This window comes from Orcinus orca, chromosome 13, assembly GCF_937001465.1.
Source record: "Orcinus orca chromosome 13, mOrcOrc1.1, whole genome shotgun sequence".
NCBI classification, from domain to species: Eukaryota; Metazoa; Chordata; class Mammalia; order Artiodactyla; family Delphinidae; genus Orcinus; species Orcinus orca.
The window spans coordinates 62,718,597-62,740,828 of NC_064571.1; the positions used below are offsets into that span (position 1 = coordinate 62,718,597).

General features: G+C 39.2%; 1 protein-coding gene across 3 annotated transcripts in view; it reads left to right on the forward strand.

Moving 5' to 3' along the window:
• Positions 1 to 22,232, forward strand: part of FEZ2 (fasciculation and elongation protein zeta 2) — a 43,031-nt gene that overhangs the window by 12,779 nt on the left and 8,020 nt on the right. For 2 of the 3 annotated variants that reach the window (XR_007471115.1, XM_004265059.4), the window contains exons 4-5: positions 1,627 to 1,768; positions 3,056 to 3,324. Coding sequence is in view for 2 of the 3 variants with exons in the window: in XM_004265059.4 (XP_004265107.1) it covers positions 1,627 to 1,768; positions 3,056 to 3,324 (411 nt within the window). In the remaining variant the exon portion in view is untranslated. Of the gene's footprint in view, positions 1 to 1,626; positions 1,769 to 3,055; positions 3,325 to 19,823; positions 19,905 to 22,232 lie in introns of all 3 variants that reach the window. The other variant, XM_004265058.4, reaches the window with a different exon arrangement.

Here is a 22,232-nt window from a genome sequence, read left to right on the forward strand (position 1 = left end):
GAAGCCTGCACACTGCAACGAAGAGTAGCCCCCACTCTCCACAACTAGAGAAAGCCTGCGCACAGCAACGAAGACCCAACGCAGCCATAAATAAGTAAATAAATTAAAAAAAAAAAAAGGACAGAGAGAAACAGATTCTGTAGCCTGTTTCAGTGTCTCATTTTCCTGTTTAAAATGCCTATTTTGGAAACTCTTCTTACTAATTAGCATAATCCCCACTCGCTCAGGTTTACCTGTTTTTCCTTAGTACTAAGTGTTATACGTTAGGCTCGATGATTCATGCTGTATTTTTTTAAATAGTTTTTTTAAACTCTTAGGTCCATTTTTTAAAAAAATTATTTTTATTGAAATAGTTGATTTACAATATTGTGTTAGTTTCAGGTATACAGCAAAGTGATTTGTTTATATATGTATGTATATATCTGTATCTTTAGATTCTTTTCCAGTATAATTTATTACAATATATTGAATATAGTTCCCTGTGCTATACAGTAAATCCTTGTTTATCTAGTTTATATATATGGTAGTGTGCATCTGTTAATCCCATACTCCTAATTTATCCCTCCCTCTCCCCTTCCCCTTTGGTAGCCATAAGTTTGTATTCTGTGTCTGTGAGTCTGTTTGTTTTGTAAATAAGTTCATTTGTACTATTTTTTAGATTCCACATATGAGTGATGTCATATAATATTTCTTTCTCTGACTTACTTCACTTATTGTGATAATCTCTAGGTCCATCCATGTTACTGCAAATGGCATTATTTCATTCTTTTTTATGGCTGAGTAATATTCCATTGTATATATATACCACACCTTCTTTACCCGATTATCTGTTGATGGACACTTAGGTTGCTTCCATGTTTTGGCTATTGTAAATAGCCAATTTTCACCGAGTTCTGTATCCTTCTCAACCTCTGGAATTTGGAACAGGACAAGAAACTGCTGTAAGATTTGAGCAACACAGCATATGACAGTGGATCATTGTTTCAAAAGCAGATATATTTCTGAAATTTTCCTGCTTTCGTGTAGCTTTTTTTTCCCTCTTTAAACTTCTACATTTAAAGTAATTATTAAATATACCTTTATTTTCCGTTGAATTAATATATGAAATTCTTTTCCTGCTGTTAAAGGAAAATTTTGCTACCATAGAGGTAATTTCTTGCTTTTCATATAAATTTTTTTACACTGTTGTATTTTCTAAATTTTATGTCAGTTTTATTAAATAGCTTTAGATTGAGCACTTGGTGTGGTATATGGTAAATCTTCTGTCGCTTGCTTTCTTTTAACTATGATCTGGTTCTGGCATGTCTGAAGTAGATTATATGTGTGTTTGTAGCATCGTTTCTCAGACATTACAAGATCTGATAGGGCCTACTGAATCCTGATGGACATATTAAATCATATTTTGTTTATTTTTGTGTTTAGTGTATTGTAACTTTTTTTTTTTTGATAAACCATGTGTACTCTTACAGTCAATTTTTGTTATTGAGAACACCGACTCCTGCACACTGTTGGTTAATGGAGAATTTAGTGTACTTCTACTGTGGTTGCTTCAGATGAGTGCCATGTTACAGGTGGGTCATTTTTCCTATGTGTATTTAATTAACAGTTGTTTGTATATTTTGGAAGGTGATTGAAGAAATCGAAGAAATGATGCAGGAGTCACCAGACCCAGAAGATGATGAAACACCCACCCAGTCAGATCGGCTTTCAATGCTTTCCCAGGAAATTCAAACTCTTAAGAGGTCTAGTACAAGCAGTTATGAAGAGAGTAAGAAGCCTGACTTAAATCAGTACTCTTTGTGCTTCTGTATGCCTCAGCCGTGTAGTGGGACCATCTCCAGAAGTCTTTGGCTCTCACAGGCTGGGTTATATACCCTTCCCCTGCCTTCCAGTGATACTCGACGCATATATTCATCATTGCTCAGGGACTGTGTCGTACTCACCTTTGAATACTGTATTTGTCTGCTTGGGCTGCTGTAACAAAGTATCCCAGGCTGGGCGACTTAAACCACAGAAATTTGTTTCTTATAGTTCTGGAGGCTAGAAGTCCGAGATCAAGGTGTTAAGCAGGTCTCATTTCTTCTGAGGCCTCTTCCTTCTGTCCTCACATGGACTTTCCTGTGTGTATCTGTGTCCTAATCTTCTCATTTTTAAGGGCATGAGTCACGTTGGATTAGGGCCCACCCTAATGGTTTCATTTTAACTTAATTATCTCTTTGAAGACCTTGTCTCCAAATACAGTCATATTCTGAGGTACTGAGGGTTAGAACTTCAGTGATGTCCTCTCACATAAAGGGAAGTGCTGAGAAAAAACTGAAAGGGGGTTTCAGGAAATATTCTTCCCTTCATCTTCCCAATTCTCAATAAAACTCACACATTGGGGCATATGTGTTTAAATATATATTTAGCTTAATGCAACATTGTAAAGCAACTATACTCCAGGACTTCCCTGGTGGTCCAGTGGTTAAGACTCTGCCTTCCAATGCAGGGGTTGCGAATTTGATCCCTGGTCAGGGAACTAAGATCCCATATACTGCGCAGTGCAACAACAACAACAAAAAAGTGCAACTATACTCCAGTGAAAATTAATAAAAAATATGTATTTAGCTTAATTCTTTCAAATTGCCTTCTCTTCTCTTCAGAAGTGTCCCAGAGCCCTGCTAAGTTGCTTGTGATTTCTTGTCAGCAGGTATTTTCTGTACCCTTCCTCTGCTTTTGTTTGTTCTTTTTCTTTTACAAGCTTATTAAGTCTTGACTGAACTACTATTCATGGAATGATTGATTTTTTTTAACATCTTTATTGCAGTATAATTGCTTTACTGATTTTTAGACAAAAAAATTTTGTTATACTTTTCTTCTCAGCCATTTGAGAAGTAACTTTGCCCACCTACCTCTACTCAGACCTGCCCACCAGAAGTTTGAGGACTCTGAGAAGATCATGAACAATTTAATTACTTAGAATATGATTTTTTGCTCTTTGGCGTTAAACACCTTGTTGTGCTGCCTTGAAACATTTTGGTCTTAGTGTCTGCTGTGCTTTGCTTTTTGGTCATAGGAGTGAAAAGGCTGTCCGTATCTGAATTAAATGAACTGCTGGAAGAAATTGAGACGGCCATCAAGGAGTACTCTGAAGAGCTGGTGCAGCAGCTGGCCCTGCGAGATGAACTGGAGTTTGAAAAGGAAGTGAAGAACAGCTTTATTTCAGTTCTCATTGAAGTGCAGAACAAACAGAAAGAGCACAAAGAAACAGCCAAAAAGAAAAAGAAGCTCAAGAACAGCAGCTCTCAGAATGGGAAGAACGAGAGAAGTCACCTGCCCGGCACAGTAAGTGATGTTTTGCATGTAGCATCGCACACTGGAAAGAGCTTCAGTGGTCATTCCAGTGCTCCAGGCCAGCAGAGGCAGGCAGGGCCCGTGCACACAGGAGTAGGGGTGCTTCTCACCAGAGAGCTAAAGGGATTCTGTTCAAGAATGCCACTGTGCTCTGCTCCTTCAGAAAGGTGTTTTCTTGGTGAGGGTATAATGGTTATCTGGATAATTCAATGCTGAAATATTTAGGAGGGAGGTAAGTGGAAGGAAGAGGGGGAATAAAGGAGAATGTTTGAAAGAAAAGAAGCTTTAGCAGGTGACCATTACAATACATCGGAGTGTTAATAGGGGTGCTTTATGTTCGGCTGGTGGGCAAATGAATGGTATTGCTTTCTTGTTTTTGCTTATCTCTTGTGAGTTGTATAGTGGGGAAAAAAAGGGGTGCTTTTAGAGGTAGCTGAACTGTGCTGAGCCTAAAAGCATAGGTTGACTTGTAAACCATTTCCTGATTTGTGAGTGAAGTTGGAATGTGAGGATGTTAGAGGCAGTTACATGACATCGGCCATTTGGCCTAGTATTTGGCAGACTAGAATATAACTGACTGGTGAAAACAACTTTAGGATATTTGAATCTTTGACTCTTGGTATGAAGTTTTTTGTTTTCTGCTTTTCATTTTTCTTAAGGTGTCCTATTAACTTCACTTGATTAAATTTCATTATAAACATTAACTGTTAAGTATTTGAGATGCATTTCCTTATTGGTCTTATGGCCATTTCATTATTTGATCAGTTGAGACCTTGTACCTTGTCACCTTTATCTTGTTTGTATGTGAAGAAGTGTTGGTTTTATTTTTAGAGTAAAATAAAAGGAGAGAAACCCTTTTTTTTTTTTTTTGTGGTAAGAACACTGGGATTTTAATTTTGTAAACCACATATTCAAGTGCTCAAAACAGAATGTTGCCCATAGAGAATTGGGGCCTGGGCTGAGAACTTGTCTCTGCCCAAATGCAATATCACACACTACTACCAAGAGCTAACAACAGGTCTGTCCAAATGCTAAGACCAGGGACTTCGAAATCTCCATCTTAAGCCTTATAGGACTTCAGGGCAGTAAAAACTTTATCTTTCAGAGGTGGAGGGGCCTGACAGAGGCTTTGAAACCTGCTGAACAACTCCTCCCAGGGCACATCCTGGGACTCAGTTCCAATCCAAAGGCCTTTCTGAAGGTTGTAGTGCAGTTGTCGACCCCAATCTGTTAGCAGACCCCAGATAGACCCAGGAGAGCTCTGGATGGGCAAAGGGATTCATTTTTCTAAAGGGAGTGTACTTTTTAAATTCATAATATTGATAACATGGTAATGCAGATCATCACAGACTGGCTGTTATATGGTTTGCAATTATAAAAGTTCTGTCTTTGACTAAGTCTTGATTCACTTTTTTCTAAAGAATACTTATCAGAGAAATAGATCTCATTAATCAGACTCTGATGGAATTGAGGAAAGAGAGTGCAGTTCTGGGGTGCTGAGCCACCAATGAGAGTTAATACAAACAAAAAGAATCTTACTATTTAGCCCATTCATTATGCTGTTTTTGGCCTATGAGTAAATGCACATTTTCTTAGTGTAATGTCGTTTGTACATAGAAAAGACAGTTTATAAACTGACTTTGCAAAAGTTGCCAGATATGTGGAACAAAATATTTTTTAGAAATGGTAGTATTGGTTGAAAAGTGTTTAGTCACTTCTAGTGACAACAATGAAAAAAACAGCACCCACCAAACAAAAAAAACCCCACCAAAACATGCAAAAACTAAAACATTTGTTTGAATATACAGTCCTGGAAAGTTTGCTTTAAAATATTAGGGACAATTTTTTGTTTCTCAGATTTAAAAAAAATTGTACCCTTTAAATTGCCCTATTATGCAAGTGTGATTAAATAAAATGCTTAGTTAAAAAGTCATAGCATGGTTGGTAATTTCTGCCTATCTGCTTTTAGGGGTTACATGTAAATCCTCCATTTATTCATGTTAACACTTGGCTGAGGAAAATAAATGTATCCCTAGAGACATTTAAGGGCTTCTTTTTCTAGCTCGCATATAAAAAGGGTTAGAGTGGATTCACTGTGTAATTTTACATGGCATTTATATTGAGAAATGGATTTGACAGGGCAACATTTAGGTCTTATTTGAACCTTTATTAGTCTTGAAATAGATTCATAGGAACAGTAAAATTTCTTTTCACAATATTTGGACTTGTGAAGTTGCTTCTTGAGTTCTGATCTGCTATTTGTGTCAAAACCTTTAATCAGGCTAGTAATGGCATGGCTAAACTTGCAGTACTAGTTCCCTCCTTCTTTCTGACGCCTGAAATGATGGCACAAGACCATTCCATTTGTGACACAAGGAGCCTGAAACCTATGATTCTGAAAATAGTGGTTGGTGGCTCAAAAGAACCTTAAAGTGAAATGGCCAGTTGGCTAAACAGATTCCAAGATAACTTCCTTTCCAGACCTTTTGTATAATATACAGTTTTGGCAAGGCCTGATCTCTATGAGTTAGCTATCATCAGTGATACTAATTTCTAAGAATTGGTGATACCGTGCCTTACCTGTTTTCTAATAACATTGGTCACTTTTTTCTTTCTACTTTAGATATGTTTTATTAGCAGGACTTGTACTTTTTCCTTAAGCATGGAATAGCTTCCTGCCATTTTTCCTTAGCATATTTCTTTGAAACAAAACATCAATTTGTAGTTGGTATCACACTTTATCCATCATTGCTAGCTTCTTCTCTTAGGTCCAGAGATACTGTAATGAAATATCTGCATGTGAATAGAACAGAGTTAAACTCTTTAGGTGTTCATTTTGGAGACATACTTTGTTTGAAACATTTGCTGCAGTGAGAAAAAAATTTAGGGGGCTTAGGGATGCTATTTATAAATATTAAAATACTGAGTATTATAAAAGTGAAATGTTGATTTGTTTTAATTTTTAAAGTAATCTGTTATATGTTGGACAAGATAAAGCTATTCATTAAATACTTGCAGAGTGTCTTTCTTGTGCCAGACACTGAAGATACAGTGGTGAATAAAATAGGCAAGGCCCTGGGCCTCTTGGAGCTTACATTCTAATGAGGGATGCAGGCACTAAACAAAGAAAAGAATGAATAGACAACGTAACTTCAGGTAGTAATAAATGCCACAGAGAAAACGAAAGGCTTGGTAAGGTTATTAGCAGTTCTGTGGGGAGCTGTTTTCGAAGGGGTGGCCACTGTGTCACTGCCCCTCCTGATAGGCAGGGCAGGCTGTTCTTTCCCTCTCCAATTCTCTGTTTGAAGGATAGGTTGGAAGAGTGGATCTTCTCCTTGGCAAATGAGACTCAACAGATTCAAAAACTTTCTATCTCCTTTATCCTGTTCAAAATCTAGAGAAACGGGTGGGGAGTAGAGACTGGAATGGCTGAAGGGCACTGTCTGTTAATGGGTTTGATGACCCACATGCACTTCTTTGAACTGACTATGCTGTTTTGGGCTGTGATGCTTCTATTTATGCTCCTGCCTTTTCCTAGAGCAGCGCTCCTTCTCCTTTCCTGCTTCCACTGTCCACTTGGGAGGTTTTTTTTTTTTTTTTTTTTTTTTTTTGCTCTACGCGGGCCTCTCACTGTTGTGGCCTCTCCCGTTGCGGAGCACAGGCTCTGGACGCACAGGCTCAGTGGCCATGGCTCACAGGTCCAGCCACTCCGCGGCATGCGGCATCTTCCCGGACCGGGGCATGAACCCGTGTCCCCTGCATTGGCAGGCGGACTCTCAACCACTGCGCCACCAGGGAAGCCCGTGGGAGGTTTTTTTTTTTTTTTAAACTTATTCTTCAAAATCATGGTCAAGCGTTGTCTTCCTTCTTAGAACTTTTCTAGATGACTCTTCCTCCACTGCAGAATTGACAACTCTCTCCTTCTGGGGTTAATATTATTCCTCTTAACTATTTCTGTTAGTACTGTCATATCATATTGCAATTTTTTGTTTTCATGTCTGTCTCTGTTAGGTTCCCTAAGGATAGAAAATGTAACTTTATTTTCATGGTATACCCAGGTCCCACATTAGGTACTCAAGTTCCTGATGAATAAATAGTTAAGAAAAGATTTCTTTTTTTTTTTTGCAAATCTGTATTTCTGCCAGGTGCCAAATGTATTGAGGCTGAATTGCACAGTGATTAAGAACTTTGGGTTAAGAGCTGTGTTTGAATCATGATCCTGCCACTGGGTACATACCCCTTTGAATTTTGGAGGAATTAAATGAAATAATGTATGTAAGACTAGCATATATCCTGAGTAAATGCTAGTTATTACATGTCCAACTGTTTACTAAACATTTCTCCCTGAATATCTAACGGGCATCGAAATTTATCTTATCAGACTAATGTTACCATTTTCCTGAAGGTGAATTTATTCCAATATATTTCTTTTGTCAGTGAAACTAGTCTACTCATTCACCAAAACCAGTGGAATTTTTTTTTAAGTTTATTTTATTTTTTGTTTAGAGGAATAGGTGGATATGTTTTTATTTTTAAATGTTTATTTATTTTTTAATAGGAACAAACTACTTATATTGTCTTTATTCAGAAAGAAAAAGTGAATTACAACACTCAAGGATATCCTTTTCTGCAATACAGTTGACCCTTGAACTAATCAGGGGTTAGGGGCACCGACCCTCTGCTCAGACAAAAAATCAAAACCAGTGGAATTTTTAGGTCAAAGAATATGCGGTTTTAAACAACAGTCTTTTCAAATTGTCCTACATAAACGTTACCCAGTAACAGCATACGTAACTGGCCATTTCTCCAAACCTCCAACTTATGATGGATATTATTAATCTTCTCATATATACTGATCTGATAGGCAAATAAGGTTTTGATCTATTGACTGTTTGTATTCTTTTGTGTGTTGTTTTTCCTATTTATTTATGAGGGTGCACATACTTCTTATGTCCTAGTACTATATTCTACTGTAATCATTTGCTTAAATCTCTCCTTAGAAAAAAGTGCAGCCTTCCCAAAGGTTCATTCACATTGTTTCCCCAGCACCTCACCTAATTTTTCACTTAATGCATGTTTGTTAAATTGAAACTTCACTATAAAGGAGATGGAATCCCAGAGGATTTGTGGTATTTGAATGATTATTCTTCTGTCAGAGATTTCTTTTCTCGGCCAGTCTTCTGTTTATATCAAATAGATTCACAGGTCACTGAATTCCAGGGGCAGTTCATATGAATAGAAGAACAAGTTGAAGTACATCAGTTATCTTTAAATTAGTAATTTAAAAAATTAAAGTAATTTAGTAGTGGTTGTCATCTGGAGTTATCTGAAGTTGTAAAGACATTAGTATTTACCTGCCTAACATCATACCTTACTTAGTAAGCTTATAAGGATGAAAATAGACGTCCTTCCTCCTTTAGAATCCAATGTTTGTAAATTAAAGTCATGTGTAAGACTTCTTATTCGAAGTCTAGGATTGAAAAGATGGGAATGTATAGTATCTTTTCTGTTGTCCATATCACATTGAACTTTCAAGAGAGAGTTCTAGTGTGTTGCTCTCACCACCAGCAGAAATGGATAATTCCTTCAATCTAACCTGAAGTTTATTCTGAAAACTTCTGGGGTATTAGCAGTCAGTGACTCCATTGTAAAAAGAATCATATTATCCTAATTTATTGCTTTTGGGGGTTGGAGAGAGAACTGCTTAAGGAGGAGGAGGAGCTAGGGCTTGAATGATAGATGCTCTTTCTTGTATATAATTTTCTTTCACAGATGCATTGCTCCATCTGTCTTTATGACTCACGTAGCTCATGTTCTGACTAATAGTCAATCTATTTTGTTTCTCTTTTGCATGCAAAAATGCCCCAGTAATATTTTTTCATTTAATCTTGACCAAAACTGACTTTAAGGTAAGAGAAATTTATTTTTGTTTAGACAGCTACTATTAGGTTGTTCTGAAGTTGTTCTAATTTATGCTAGCAATAAGCCTGGAAGGAATTGTTCTGGCACAACTATCTGAATTTGGTGCTTTTTAAAATAATAAGGACCTGGCTTTTTGTTGTTGTTGTGCCTTCTTTTCAACTTGGAATTTTAAAATTTCACGTTTGCTAAGATGATTTAGCCCAGGGATTGGCAAAGCAAATTACTGCCTGAGGGCCAAATCAACCCTCTCTGTTTTATAAATAAAGTTTTATTGGAACACAGCTATGTCATTTCATTTACATGTGGTCTGTGACTGCTTTGGTGTTACAAGGACAGAGTTGAATAGTTGTGACAGAGACTGTGTGGGCTGCAAATCTAAAATATCTACTATCTAGCCCTTTATAGAAAAGTTTGCCAACCCCTGATTTAGACTAAAATTTGATAAAATTAAAAATTAGAAGAAAAAAGATGTAAACTCCATTTAAGCGAGTTTGTGTAGATAAAGAAATCACTATATTGTGACTGAAATTTATTATAAAACGTAGCCTTGTTTTATCCTAAGAGTGTGTTGAGTTACACCTTTGCTCAGGGCCCCGCCAGCAGCCTGAGTTGTGCCCGCAGATGGTGACCATCCATGTCCAAGTCACGTGCCGCAGGCACCCCACCTTGCAACAGCCCTTTGTGCTGTGTGTGTCAGATGCCCAGTACGCTGGGTGAAGAGAGTCAGCAGGTAGCCCAGTTGTCCCCAGATTGGGGGCAAATGAAAAAAATTAAAATGTTGGCAGTGCTCCAGGCACATTGTGTTTATACACAGTGATAAAAGGTAGTTTAAAGAAGGCAGAGGAGGGCTTCCCGGGTGGTGCAGTGGTTGAGAGTCCGCCTGCTGATGCGGGGGACGCGGGTTCGTGCCCCGGTCCGGGAGGATCCCACATGCCGCGGAGCGGCTGGGCCCGTGAGCCATGGCTGCTGAGCCTGCGCGTCTGGAGCCTGTGCTCCGCAACGGGAGAGGCCACAGCAGTGAGAGGCCCGAGTACCGCAAAAAAAAAAAAAAAAAAAAAGGCAGAGGAGAAGGGGGAAAAGGGCTGTGTCCTCCCCTTTTCTAAGTAGTGGTAGTTGAGAGGATAAAGTCTGCCCTGTGTACCTACTTGAATATAAATACTAACACATTTTCAACAATAATTTGTTGGTGATCTTTGATAGTATTTCTTTGCATTTATTTATTTCAAAGAATATTCCTAAAAATTAGTGTTAGGCATAAAATGGAAAGTCATTGTAGGGTGGAGAGAAACTTAGTCGTGTCTAAGGAAGGTTCTTTGTTTGTTTTTTTTTTTTTGGCGGTACACGGACCTCTCACTGTTGTGGCCTCTCCCATTGTGGAGCACAGGCTCCGGACGCGCAGTCTCAGCGGCCATGGCTCACGGGCCCAGCCACTCCGCGGCATGTGGGATCTTCCCGGACTGGGGCACGAACCCACGTCCCCTGCATCGGCAGGCGGACTCTCAACCACTCCACCACCGGGGAAGGCCCAGCAGGCGGATTCTTAACCACTGCACCACCAAGGAAGCCCAGGAGTCTGTTCTTGACTCCTTCATGTCTTGGAAAGTTTGTTAATTATTTGTTAGTATAATACAAATTCACGTAAAAACCATAATATGCCAGGAAATTGTGATCTTATTATATATTTAGAATATCTGTAAGTATCAGAAAAGAGTTTATAAAACTGACAGGGTTAATTATTTTACTCTAGTTTTAGTAGCTTTGAAAATGTTTGCCAATAGTTAATTACCATATTAAGATTAAATTACATAAAAATTTTAAAAGATCTTCAGATACAAAATACTAAATTGATGCCAGTCCATTTAACTCCTAACTTTGAAAATCTTCATTCACATCTTTCTGCTTTGAGATTGAACTTATAAATTAGTAGTTCAGTATTTAAGACATGTTCAAATATTTATCTGCTTTGGTGTAACTCATATTTTCTAACTTACTTGGATCTTTTTCAAAAAAATATTTTTTTGGTAGAATTTGCATTTATGACTGATTTATCATTCACATTAAAATTATTTGAGTTGAAGAAGTGTCAAAACAAGCAAGATCAATTTTTACATCTTAGGTAATAGCTTACTAATTATTTGAATTTTTTCTTTTTTTTTTACACTTAACTATTGCTTTCAATTCTATGCTGTTCTCATGTTTTGTATTTTGATTATTTTAAGAGTTTTAACTAAAACATTAACTACTATTCCATAAATTAATATTTGAAATCCTGTCACTCAAACTACTAAAAATGATGTGATGTATAAAGAACAATAATTATGTTTGAATTTTACTTTCTTTTGAACCTCGAGTATAAAGAATATTAATGGAGTGAGAGCATAGACTAGAGTCAGAAATAGATGAAAAAGCATTTCCTAATTGCTTTTCCCAACCTTTTTTTCTGATATTGAGCTTTGATATTGAGATTTTTAAAAGTTTTCCTGGCTAGTTAGAGATCTGTGCCACTGGGATCAGGTGAGGCCTCAGCGTAAGAGAAAAGCTAAGAAAAGTTTGATAGCAGGAATAGTCTGAATTTCCTGACCTCTGGGTTAGTTTGGCTTTTCCCTGTCTTGGATCCTGCTTTCTGTGAAATTAGTTGAGCTGGTGAATATACTGTGCAGAGAATGAGTTGGTATGGTTAAGACTCTGGAAAAGAATGAACAAACTACAACTCTGTATCTGATTCCGTGTTGCTTTTCAGTTTAGGTGGTATTTTCTAGCTCTTTTCTTTTTATTATTCAGAAAGACCTTGAATTACCTAAAAGTGTTACTTGTTTTCTGTTCAAGCTTTCTGGCTGATTCAGTCTCAGACAGTAGTATCTTTTCCTTGTGTTGTCTTCAGTCCTTTTAACCTAGAGACTATAATCAGGGTGGTTATTTCTCAGTTGCCATTTTATTTGTATGAGGAGAACTTGAAATACTGTTGTTTACTGTTTCGGAGAAAAGCAGAAAGGTATGGTTATTTCTGTTTGGGAGTTATGTCCCAAAGGTTGGTCTAGCCTTTTGAAGGGAATACAGCCCAGACATTTTCTGAACATTTATATTTGTTGAACACCCTGCTAAGTGCTTCCCATGGATTATTTCATTTAATCCTCACAACAACCTTATAAAGCAGGTATTACTGTTGCTGCCATTTCATAAATGGGTAAAGAAAAGCTCAGCAGGCCTTAGCTCACAGAACCAGTGTACATTGGAGTGAGGATGTACAGAGTTGTACAGAGGTGGGTGCAGGGAACCCATGGCTCTGGGAGTTCTGTGCAGGTGTATTGTGGATGGGCATGGAGGTCTTGGCTTATTTCTTTGTCTTTCAGATTTTTATAGATTTTTTTTTTCTCTTCTATATCTTGTTTTCACTTGGTTGTTCCTGGTTTCGTCTGAGAAAATTTTCCAGAGAATGACTGATTTTGAGACTTTAATACATACTCACACCAGGGAAGCAAATAGTCGTGAGGCAGTAGTGAGTATTCTCAGTATGAACCATGTGACTGAGGCCCTGAACTCAGTAAACCCCTTCCCCTGTCCTTGCCACGTTACTTTGGCACCTTGTCAGCGGTGAGGGGAACAATAAAGTGAATACTGTAATGCTTAATCATTTTCCTGCTTATAAAAGGGCTCCCATCAAAAACTGCATTCTGCGAAGGGCATTTTACAGAGCTATTAACTCCTTCATAAAGATGCAGTGGATAGATTACAAAATAATTTTAGACTCACAGAATCTTCACAAGCGCTTTGCTTTGAATTTGAACATTTGGAACCTTTACTTCAAATCTAGAAGTGGTGGATTACCTGGAGGCATGATTGGGCTTTCTGACATAGTTAATACTGCTGTTATTTTAATTAAACTGTAACAACCCTTTATTGAATGTCCTCTGTTTCATCGAGCATTCATAACCTTGAGACTTAACTTCTGTCAGTGCTTTGACATAGCTCTGGCACTGTCACCTTCAGAAATGTTCAACAAAGAAATGCCTCTCTTCTTCCCTCCATCCCTCCCCTCCCCCACTTACAAAATGTAAGCATAGAGAAAGTCTTCCCTGTGGCCCAGTTAAGTACCATAAGCACCTAATAACACTATATCTGCCCTCAAGCATGTAAATGCAGTGTTCCTAAATGAGGTGATGTTTACTAAAAGTAAATTTAGTCTGCCTCTGAGGTTTTATCTTTTTAAAATTCATTTTGCCTCCAAGAGAGTGTATTTTTGGAATTTATAGGGCATTTGTGAAGCAGACTCTGTTGTGTGTTTTGCGGAGCTCTTTTCCTTTTCCTTCCTTGTCTCGCTGGTAGTCTTTTCATTCTGGATCCTTCTAGTTCATTGACCTTCTTCTACTTGCTACGCTTTTATTATCCCAGGGGTTTTATATTTCTTAGTCACTACACTGTTTTACAAACCATGTCAATAGGATGATTTTTATCTTTATTAATCTCATGTTGACTTCTCAGACTAGGTTCTTCAGTGGGCTTTTCCAGAACTCTGCTGTTCACACCTTTGACAAAAAACTTTATATCTTGTCATGTCATCCTTCTTCTCTTCACCCTCAGGTTATTTTTGCCTTTTAGCTCTTTTAAAAAAGTTTCTCTCCTGCAAGAAGTCAAGAGGCCTCCCGATATGGTTATCACAGGCTCTAAGACTGGTCTTAGGTGTGTTACAACTTCAGCTTAGCAGACGTTTATAAATGCCTGCTGTGGCACCGGCACTGTGCAGGTCACTGGGATGGAGAGACTAAGACCTAGTCTCTTCTCTTCAAAGTGTACTCATGTCACAGAAGAAAAAGGAAGCCACGGGAGTAGACAGCTCTGAATGTGTCATCTTGCTGGGCAATTCTGTCATTCTAGATAGAGCACTAATATCATAGCTTACGTGACCTTTTAGTCTTGTACTCTTCTGTGTGCGTGTGTGTGTGTGCGCTCTGAATGTATCATCTTGCTAGGCAATTCTGTCATTCTAGAGCACTAATATCATAGCTTATGTGACCTTTTAGTCTTGTACTGTTCTGTGTGTGTGCGTGTGTGTGCGTGCATATGTATGGCTTGGATTTGCCTTCCTAAAAAATCATGTATCTTCTAGGTGGAGTTAACTTGTAGATTCACAGAAGTTACAAATGAGAAGACCTTTAAAAACGACATCATTTAATCATCCATTTCACAGATGAGGAAATGGGCCTCTGCAGGCTTAGGGACTGCTGTCATGTCACACAGTTAGTGGCAAAGCTGGGAGAGAGCCCAGATTTCTGATTTCTAGTCCAACATTTTTCTATCCAAGAAGACTGTTGAAAAATTTTTCTGATTCCAAATACTTTTGACTAAGGTATGATTCCTGGTTTCATTAAAAAAAAAAAAAATCTGGAAGTATTTCACTGTTAGGGGAAGTAGTTGCTGAAGCATTTTGCAGTTGAAGCCAGTGACGATCAGTCAAGTGCCTCCTGCCTGCTGAGGCTGGGCTTGTGCTTTGTGGGCATACAAAAGGGGCATCTGTCATTTCTCGCCTTAAAGATTTTGAGATGGGGTTGAGCTTATGAAAAATTAACCAAAACTTTCTTTTTCCTTTCTGTTCTGTTTTTTAGATCTTGTGCCTCATCCCCACGTTAAAACAAAACAAAACAAAACAAAAAAAAACCTTTCTCTTTTCCAGTTTTATTGAGAAATAAATGCCGTACATTGCTGTGTAAGTTTAAGGTATATAGCGTGAAGGTTTGATTTATAAATATGGTGAAATGGTTACCACAGTAGGATCAGGTAACATCCATCTCATATAGATACAATTAAAAGAAAGAAGAAAGGAGAAAAAAGGTTTTCCTTGTGATGAGAACTCCCAGGATTTACTCTTCTACATCATACGTCAGTGTTAAGTAAAGTCATCATGTTTTACGTGACATCACTAGTGCTTACTTATCTCATAACTGGAAGTTTATACTGGTTGACCACCTTCCTCCAGTCCCCTCTCCCCACACCCTCCACCTGTGGTAACCACAAGTGTGATCTCTTTTCCTATGAGTTTAGGTTTTTATTTTATTTTTTTAAGATTCCACATATAAGTGAGATCGTACACTATTTGTCTTTCTCTGTCTGACTCACTTCACTTAGCATAAAGCCTTCAAGGTCCATCTGTGTGGCAAATTAAACTTTTATCTTTTCATTTAGTACTATTAGAAAAACATATATTGACATCTAATTATGTGCCGGGCATGGGTGTTAAGGATGCAGAGTAAATCTCAGCCTCCAGGGACATGCGGCCTGTGGGCTGGGGATCTGATGACAGACCATCCAATGCACATGCAGTGATTCTCAACCAGGCCAGTTCTGTCCCCCAGGAGACATGAGGGAATGTCCGGAAATGTTTGTCACTGACACTCCTTGGCGGGGGGTGGGGGGGTGTCACTGGCATCCAGCTGAGTAGAGGCCAGAGATGCCATTCAACATCCTACAGTTCACAGGACTGCTCCCACATCAAAGGATTACATATCTGTAATTCAATGTCAGTAGTGTCAAGGTTGAGAAACCTGGGGATAGGGTAATTATTGCTGTATTCAAAACAGCTACCACGTTTTTGGTGCTTTCTGTGCCTGGTACTGTCCTGGGGTAGCGGTGTGTGTACATTACTATCACCCCTAGTTTGGTTGAGGGGTCTGAATTGACTCCTGAGGACAAGCAGAGGAAGGAGGGGACAGGCATACTGAGCAGAGGGGGTGGTGTGGGCAACCACCGGGAGGTGACAGGGCACCTGGGGAACCGCAGGTTGTTCATTATGGCTAGAGGTTGAGGGAGGAAGTAAGTCAAGAAGAAGAGGGTGTGGGGTTACAAAGTAGAAGCCAGAAGATGGAGGGCTTTGTACTGTGTGCCTCGCTATGGCATTTGGGCCTTGTTTAAAGGCTGTAGGAAACCAAGGAGAGGTTTTGAGTGGCTTGTTACATATTCAGATTTGTCTCTTGGAAGGGTAACTTCAGAGTTTCAAGGAGAAAGTAATCGGAAGGAGACAACTAGAGATAAGGAATTGATTTGGAGGCTGTTGCTGTCATCAGGAAAGAATTGAGCCCAGGAAGTGACAGCAATGGGAAAATAGTTGTATTTCAGAGATATTAAGGCAGTTGAATCTATCGGCTGGGGCTCTGGAGAAGGGAGGGGCCAGGGTTGGGTCATTGATTTCTGCCTTGGGGTGGCATAGATAGAACATGTGTACCCCTTCCGCAAAGTGAGATATGCAAACCTCTTCAGCAGTAACTGCATCTAGCACAGTATCTTTGGGGGATGTCTGTCCTTCCCATCAGCTCTGGATGGTGTAGCCCCTCATGGTACAAAGAGCAAGCCTCCCATTCCAGCACATCCAGCACATGAAGATGGAGAGAGAACAGGGCCGCTGTAATGAAACCTTCTTATTGGAAGGAGGGGAGAATGGAAATACTCAGTAGCTACTGTTTCACATCCTGCTGCAGCAGAATAACAGGACCCCTGCTCACTGGCCGCAGGGTGAACTCCTTGGTTGGCCAGTTGGGCTGCTTTTGGTTTTGTTCTGAGAGGATCTCTTGTCCATTGTCCTTTGTAGCTCATCTGGGAGTGTGTATAATTCATGTTTCAGCTCAGATGTCACCTCCTAGGAGAACTTTTCTCTGACCTCCCAGTATAAAGTAGGCATCCAGTTTTTAATTGTTGTAGCTATCGGCAGGAGGTGCATTATCTGCAGTTATCTAGTTCCTTTACTTGTTTTATTTTTTCTGCTCCTCTTAGGCTGGAATGTCAGGTCATGAGGATGGGAGGGGCCTTGGCAGATGTGTTCACTTTGAATCCTTAATACCTGGAATAATATGTGGCTCAGTATATTTTTTGAAAGAATGAATAAATGAAGGAGAGAGGTATAGAATGCTGAAGGAGAAACAGGCTTTAAATTTTAAAAAAATTGCTGGGGGAGAGGAAGGTGAATTCAGTCTTGGATATGATGCGTTTTTGGAATGTTTAAGTACAAGTGTCCAACAGACCACTAAACGTACAAGTCCGAAGCTCAGGAGGGAAATTAAAATAAAGGTATGGCCAGTGTTTCTTGAGCCCTTCCTTTGTGCCAGGCTCTGTTCCAAGCACTTGATTGCTCTTAGTAAAGTGGAGCTGTAGATCTACAGAGGCAGAAGTCGAAGTGGGAAAAGTCAGAGTGTGCATGAGAAAAAAAATAGGGACACAATCCCTGGGAAACACCCGTATATAAGAGGTGAGCAAAGAAAGAGGCACTTCTCAGAAGAAGCAGCCCAGAGGCAGGGGGGACTCTGGGAGAGTGTGGTGTCTAGGAACCCAGGCAGGCAGGGAGAAGAGCTTACTGGATGTCTGCGAGGGATCTGAAAGGTGTCCGCAGACCTTGGCATCAAAGAAATGATGCTGGGCAGAGCTGTTTCTGGAAACCCTGGCGAAAGAGAGGTTGAGTGTTTCAGAATTTAAAGTTGGCAATGTGGGAAAGAGCTAGCAGAGAGGAAGAGTTTGAACATGGAGTAAAGGGAGAAAATTGTTAGTGATTTCTGGGGAGGTGGGAGTTGATGGCAGCTGGAGCATTGGGGGTTCTCAGTTCTCAGTGGTACCTCATAGTTGGTTTCTTTGTGCTTCGCCTGAATGTTCTGATTTTTCTTGTTCTGTCATTTTCCCAGTTGAACCTTGTTGGCTGCTGTGTTGCTTGCCTGGTCAGGATACAGTGGGGCCTGACTGGCCACAGCTACTGACTCAGCTGTCATCAGCCGCAAGGGCAAAGGTTCTACTGGGAGTTCCTTTACTTAACTTCTTTCGTTTTGTATGTTCCTAAGTTACTGTGGCTTCACGTGATTGCATTTTCATTTATTTCCACTAAGCCTGGTTGCATGAAAGCCATCTTTCACAAATACTCAGGCTATTGGCAGTTGAAATGGCTCAGTAATGTCCACAACTGGACATTTAATAAAGAAATTTAAATTACAGCTTAAGAATTTAAAAATTTGCATAAACTACTCCCACCCCTACCCGCAAGAGACGGGAATTAGGTTGCCAATTGGGAAAGGTAAAGATGGTGTTTTTAGAATACACTGTTCAAATATGAAGTATACCTTAGCTTTCTGATACATGGATTCTAAAATGCTTCATCTTGCTTGAGATTTTCTGAATTTGTATCTGGCTTTAACATGCCTGTAGATAATGGAGTGAAGTAATACTGAAAATTCAGTATTTTTCTCTTTGTTGCTTTTGAAAGGAACTACGTTTGATAGACATAATTTTTTTAAAAAAAGAGCTGACTTGTTTATTTGAAAAGAGTTTCCCGTAAGTTTTATTGCAGATAAGGAGGCTAAGAGGTCCTTTCTTTTGATAATCTCTTTAAAAAATGTGAACAAGTTATATGATAGCATGTGAAAAATCTACAGACATGGTTACCTGTAGGTTTTCTTTTAAAACTAGCCTACTTCATCAAAAGAAGAGTTACGCTGCTAGCAAAGTACAGCATGTTTAGTGGAGCTGTCTTGACCTGGACCACACTTTGAGAATCACTGGGCTACACTATGCCTTTCTTGAGAGCAGAAACCATTGCCTTAGTTTCCTTTTTTCTGTTCATTAGGGCCTGGTAAAATACTCTTTATATTGACTCCTCAAATGTATTTACTGATTCAACGCACCCTATAAAATTACAGGGGGAGGAAGCATCCTGTGAATCAGGACTGAACTTCCTTTTCAGAATGCCTTTCCCCTTAATTAGTCATGCTGTAAGAGGATCCATCGAAGTCCTTTGACTCAGCAGCCCCAGAGGTGCCACTGGACTCTTTTTGACTGTCTGATGACATTGTAGGCTGGTTACAAATCAAGATGAGTAGTGTAGGAAAACAATATTCCCTTTTCAGTACAACGAATTCTAGTAAGTCTTGGAGGTTGCTGGGAGAAAAAAGCTAGAATTGTTTCCTAGAAACAGAATGGAAAAGTCTGCAGAAGTCTTAGGGGGCCTCACTGGCACATGGGATCCACTCTGCTCTCCAGGAAGCATATGTGCTCTTCCAGTTCGAATTTTCTGCCCCAAGGCGATGGCAGGTGTCCTGAAGAGTGAGTGGGAAGCAATAATCAGCTCTCCGAGTAACAGCATTTTCATTTGCCAAATGTTATGTTAATGTTCTCCGAACTTATGGTAGAAATATGCAAACTTAGACTGAAAATATGCATACTGTCAGTATTAAGTTTTCAGACTTTTGAAAAAATGTAGGTAAACAATATCAAAAGGTATCTTTAAAGTTATGTGGTAAATTCTGCATAAAACAAATATGTGTACAACTTATAGTGTTTATATTGGAGCACATTTACCAGCTATGTCAGGAAAAACTTCATATATAGTTGCATGAAAGTAGTTGCTTTTGCATTTGACTTGCAAAGCAATGGAAGCAAAAGCATTTTAAAACAGCATGATTTTGTCTGCTTTATCTGAATGAGTTAGTGGCATTTTCTAACTGCTTGCCTCTTGGGTACATACGTCATCATGGTACATTCTTACTAATAGTCTTTGAACTTCTTTCTCTGTCCTTTTCTTCTGGGCCGTATATCGCTGCCTTTAGCGCTTCAGCATGGAAGGGATCTCAAATGTCATTCAGAATGGCCTCCGCCACACCTTTGGAAATTCAGGTGGAGAGAAACAGGTGCTCGGTTATTCTTGTTTTCCTCATTCTCTGTTTTTTCATTCTCTGTGTAAGTGAGGGTCCTGAAAGCTGGCAGTCTTACTAATCTACTAAGACTATTGCTTAAAGAAATGAAAGTTCATTATATTTATAGCCTTGATAATGCATAGAATTTCCCTTTAGGAAAAAGCATTTTTCAAATTAGACAGTAGATTCAGTGTATTCTTTTTTTTTTTTTTTTTTTTTTTGTTTTGCGGTACGCGGGCCTCTCTCTGTTGTGGCCTCTCCCATCATGGAGCACAGGCTCCGGACGCGCAGGCTCAGCGGCCATGGCTCACGGGCCCAGCCGCTCCATGGCATGTAGGATCTTCCCAGACCAGGGCACAAACGTGTGTCCCCTGCATCGGCAGGCGGACTCTCAACCACTGCACCACCAGGGAAGCCCCAGTGTATTCTTAATACACGTTTTAGAACTCTATTTTTCACTTTTACCTTTAAACAAATAGCTGTTAATATATTTACTTAATGAATTGCATGTGTAGAATATATAGCTGTGAAAATAACTAAACTAGAATATGCTACTGTAATTCTAAAAGTTTAAGAAACAAGATCTCATTTGGGGGGAAAGAAAGCCAGATGTTGGTATCTTTTAGACTACAGTTCTAGGTCAAAATGTTTATAGAGTATACCTTACCTACTTCTAAATGAAATTCATGTGCTTTTAAGGTGTATCATGTGGTCAGTCAACTCAGTTGTCTGCTGAATGAGGCATGAAACATTATTTATACCAAATTATACATGGATATAAATACACAGTCAGATGTATAGCAGTTTGCTTTTTATTAGCATTTTTTGATATAATGACTTAAGGAATGTCAAGAGCATGGGAAACACATCTACATTGAATGTGCTTAGAATTTTCACAATTGAAACCTTCACTTTAAAAAGAAAACTCTTCAATTTAGTTCTTAAGTGAAGAGTGAGAAAGTGTGCAGAGTGTAGCTAGTAGGCAGTTTATGAGAATAAGCCATTTGAGTCTAGGTTTTTACTGCAGGTAGCTCTGTATTACTCAAGAAGGGAAATGATCGACATTAATCCTTCACACTGACATTTGCAGCTCATAAGTGGGCTCCATTAAGGGATGGTTGAATTTTTTTTTTTTTTTTATTCTGCCTCTCACCTCTCTCAAACCCACAAGATGGCAGAATAACTTCCAAACTGACCCAACATGTGGGAGTGGGGCAGGAAGGCCTGAAAGTGTGGCTAGACAGCATGCATGCCAAGGTGCGGCTTCCTGGTGCTTCTACAAGTTGCCCGACATGCATGCTATTAGCGAGGCCCCAGGAGGGTGTGTTTTGGCTTCTTGTGTATTCTTTACAAAGAAAGATGTTTGATTATACAACTGGGCATCATCTTGGAGAGGCCTACACCATAAAGATGGTGGAAACTAAGTTTCTTAAAGATTGAAACAATTCTTTGTAATCAGTTATTTTTAAGCAATTCTATTTTGTTTTTTGATTATGAGTGGGATAAAATTGCTCAAAGAGGATTAGGAATAGAGCTGAGATTCAGGACTGGGGCTAAATAATAGGTGGGTCTGGAGAGATTCCAAGTAAAAAAAACTAGTAGGGCTTCCCTGGTGGCGCAGTGGTTGAGAGTCCGCCTGCTGATGCAGAGGACACGGGTTGGTGCCCCGGTCCGGGAAGATCCCACATGCCGCAGAGCGGCTGGGCCAGAGCGGCTGGGCCCGTGAGCCATGGCCGCTGAGCCTGCGCGTCTGGAGCCTGTGCTCCGCAATGGGAGAGGCCACAACAGTGAGAGGCCCGTGTACCGCAAAAAAACAAAAAACAAAAAACTAGTAGATCTCTAGATAAGCACATGCAAAGTACGTTGAGCTATACATTTTTTGGTGGCGTGGTCAGAATAGGAGAATCTGGACAATAACTTTTAGATTATGCTTTCAAGGGACGTAATTATAGGACATAACTGATACTTGTGAGCCTTTACAGTAGTGAACTAGGCAGTTTGTCTCAATATCAGACATGAATTTTCATTATTCATTAGGCCATTATCTCCCTTCACTTTTTTCTTTTCCTTTAATACCTTTAAGCATTTATAACTACTTACACAATAATTTAAAATAATAGTAATACATCTTTAAAATTATTTGGGTAAGTGTTTCTTTTTTAGCTTCTGGAGAAAGCTGGTATTCATTTTTAAAGTTGTCAAGTTATCCATGTGACTGTTTTGTTCAACCAGAAAAAAATGGTCTAAAACAGAATCATTTGACTGTTGGGAACTATTTTGTTATGCAGAATGGTTATGTTTTTAGTTTAAATTACCATTTCA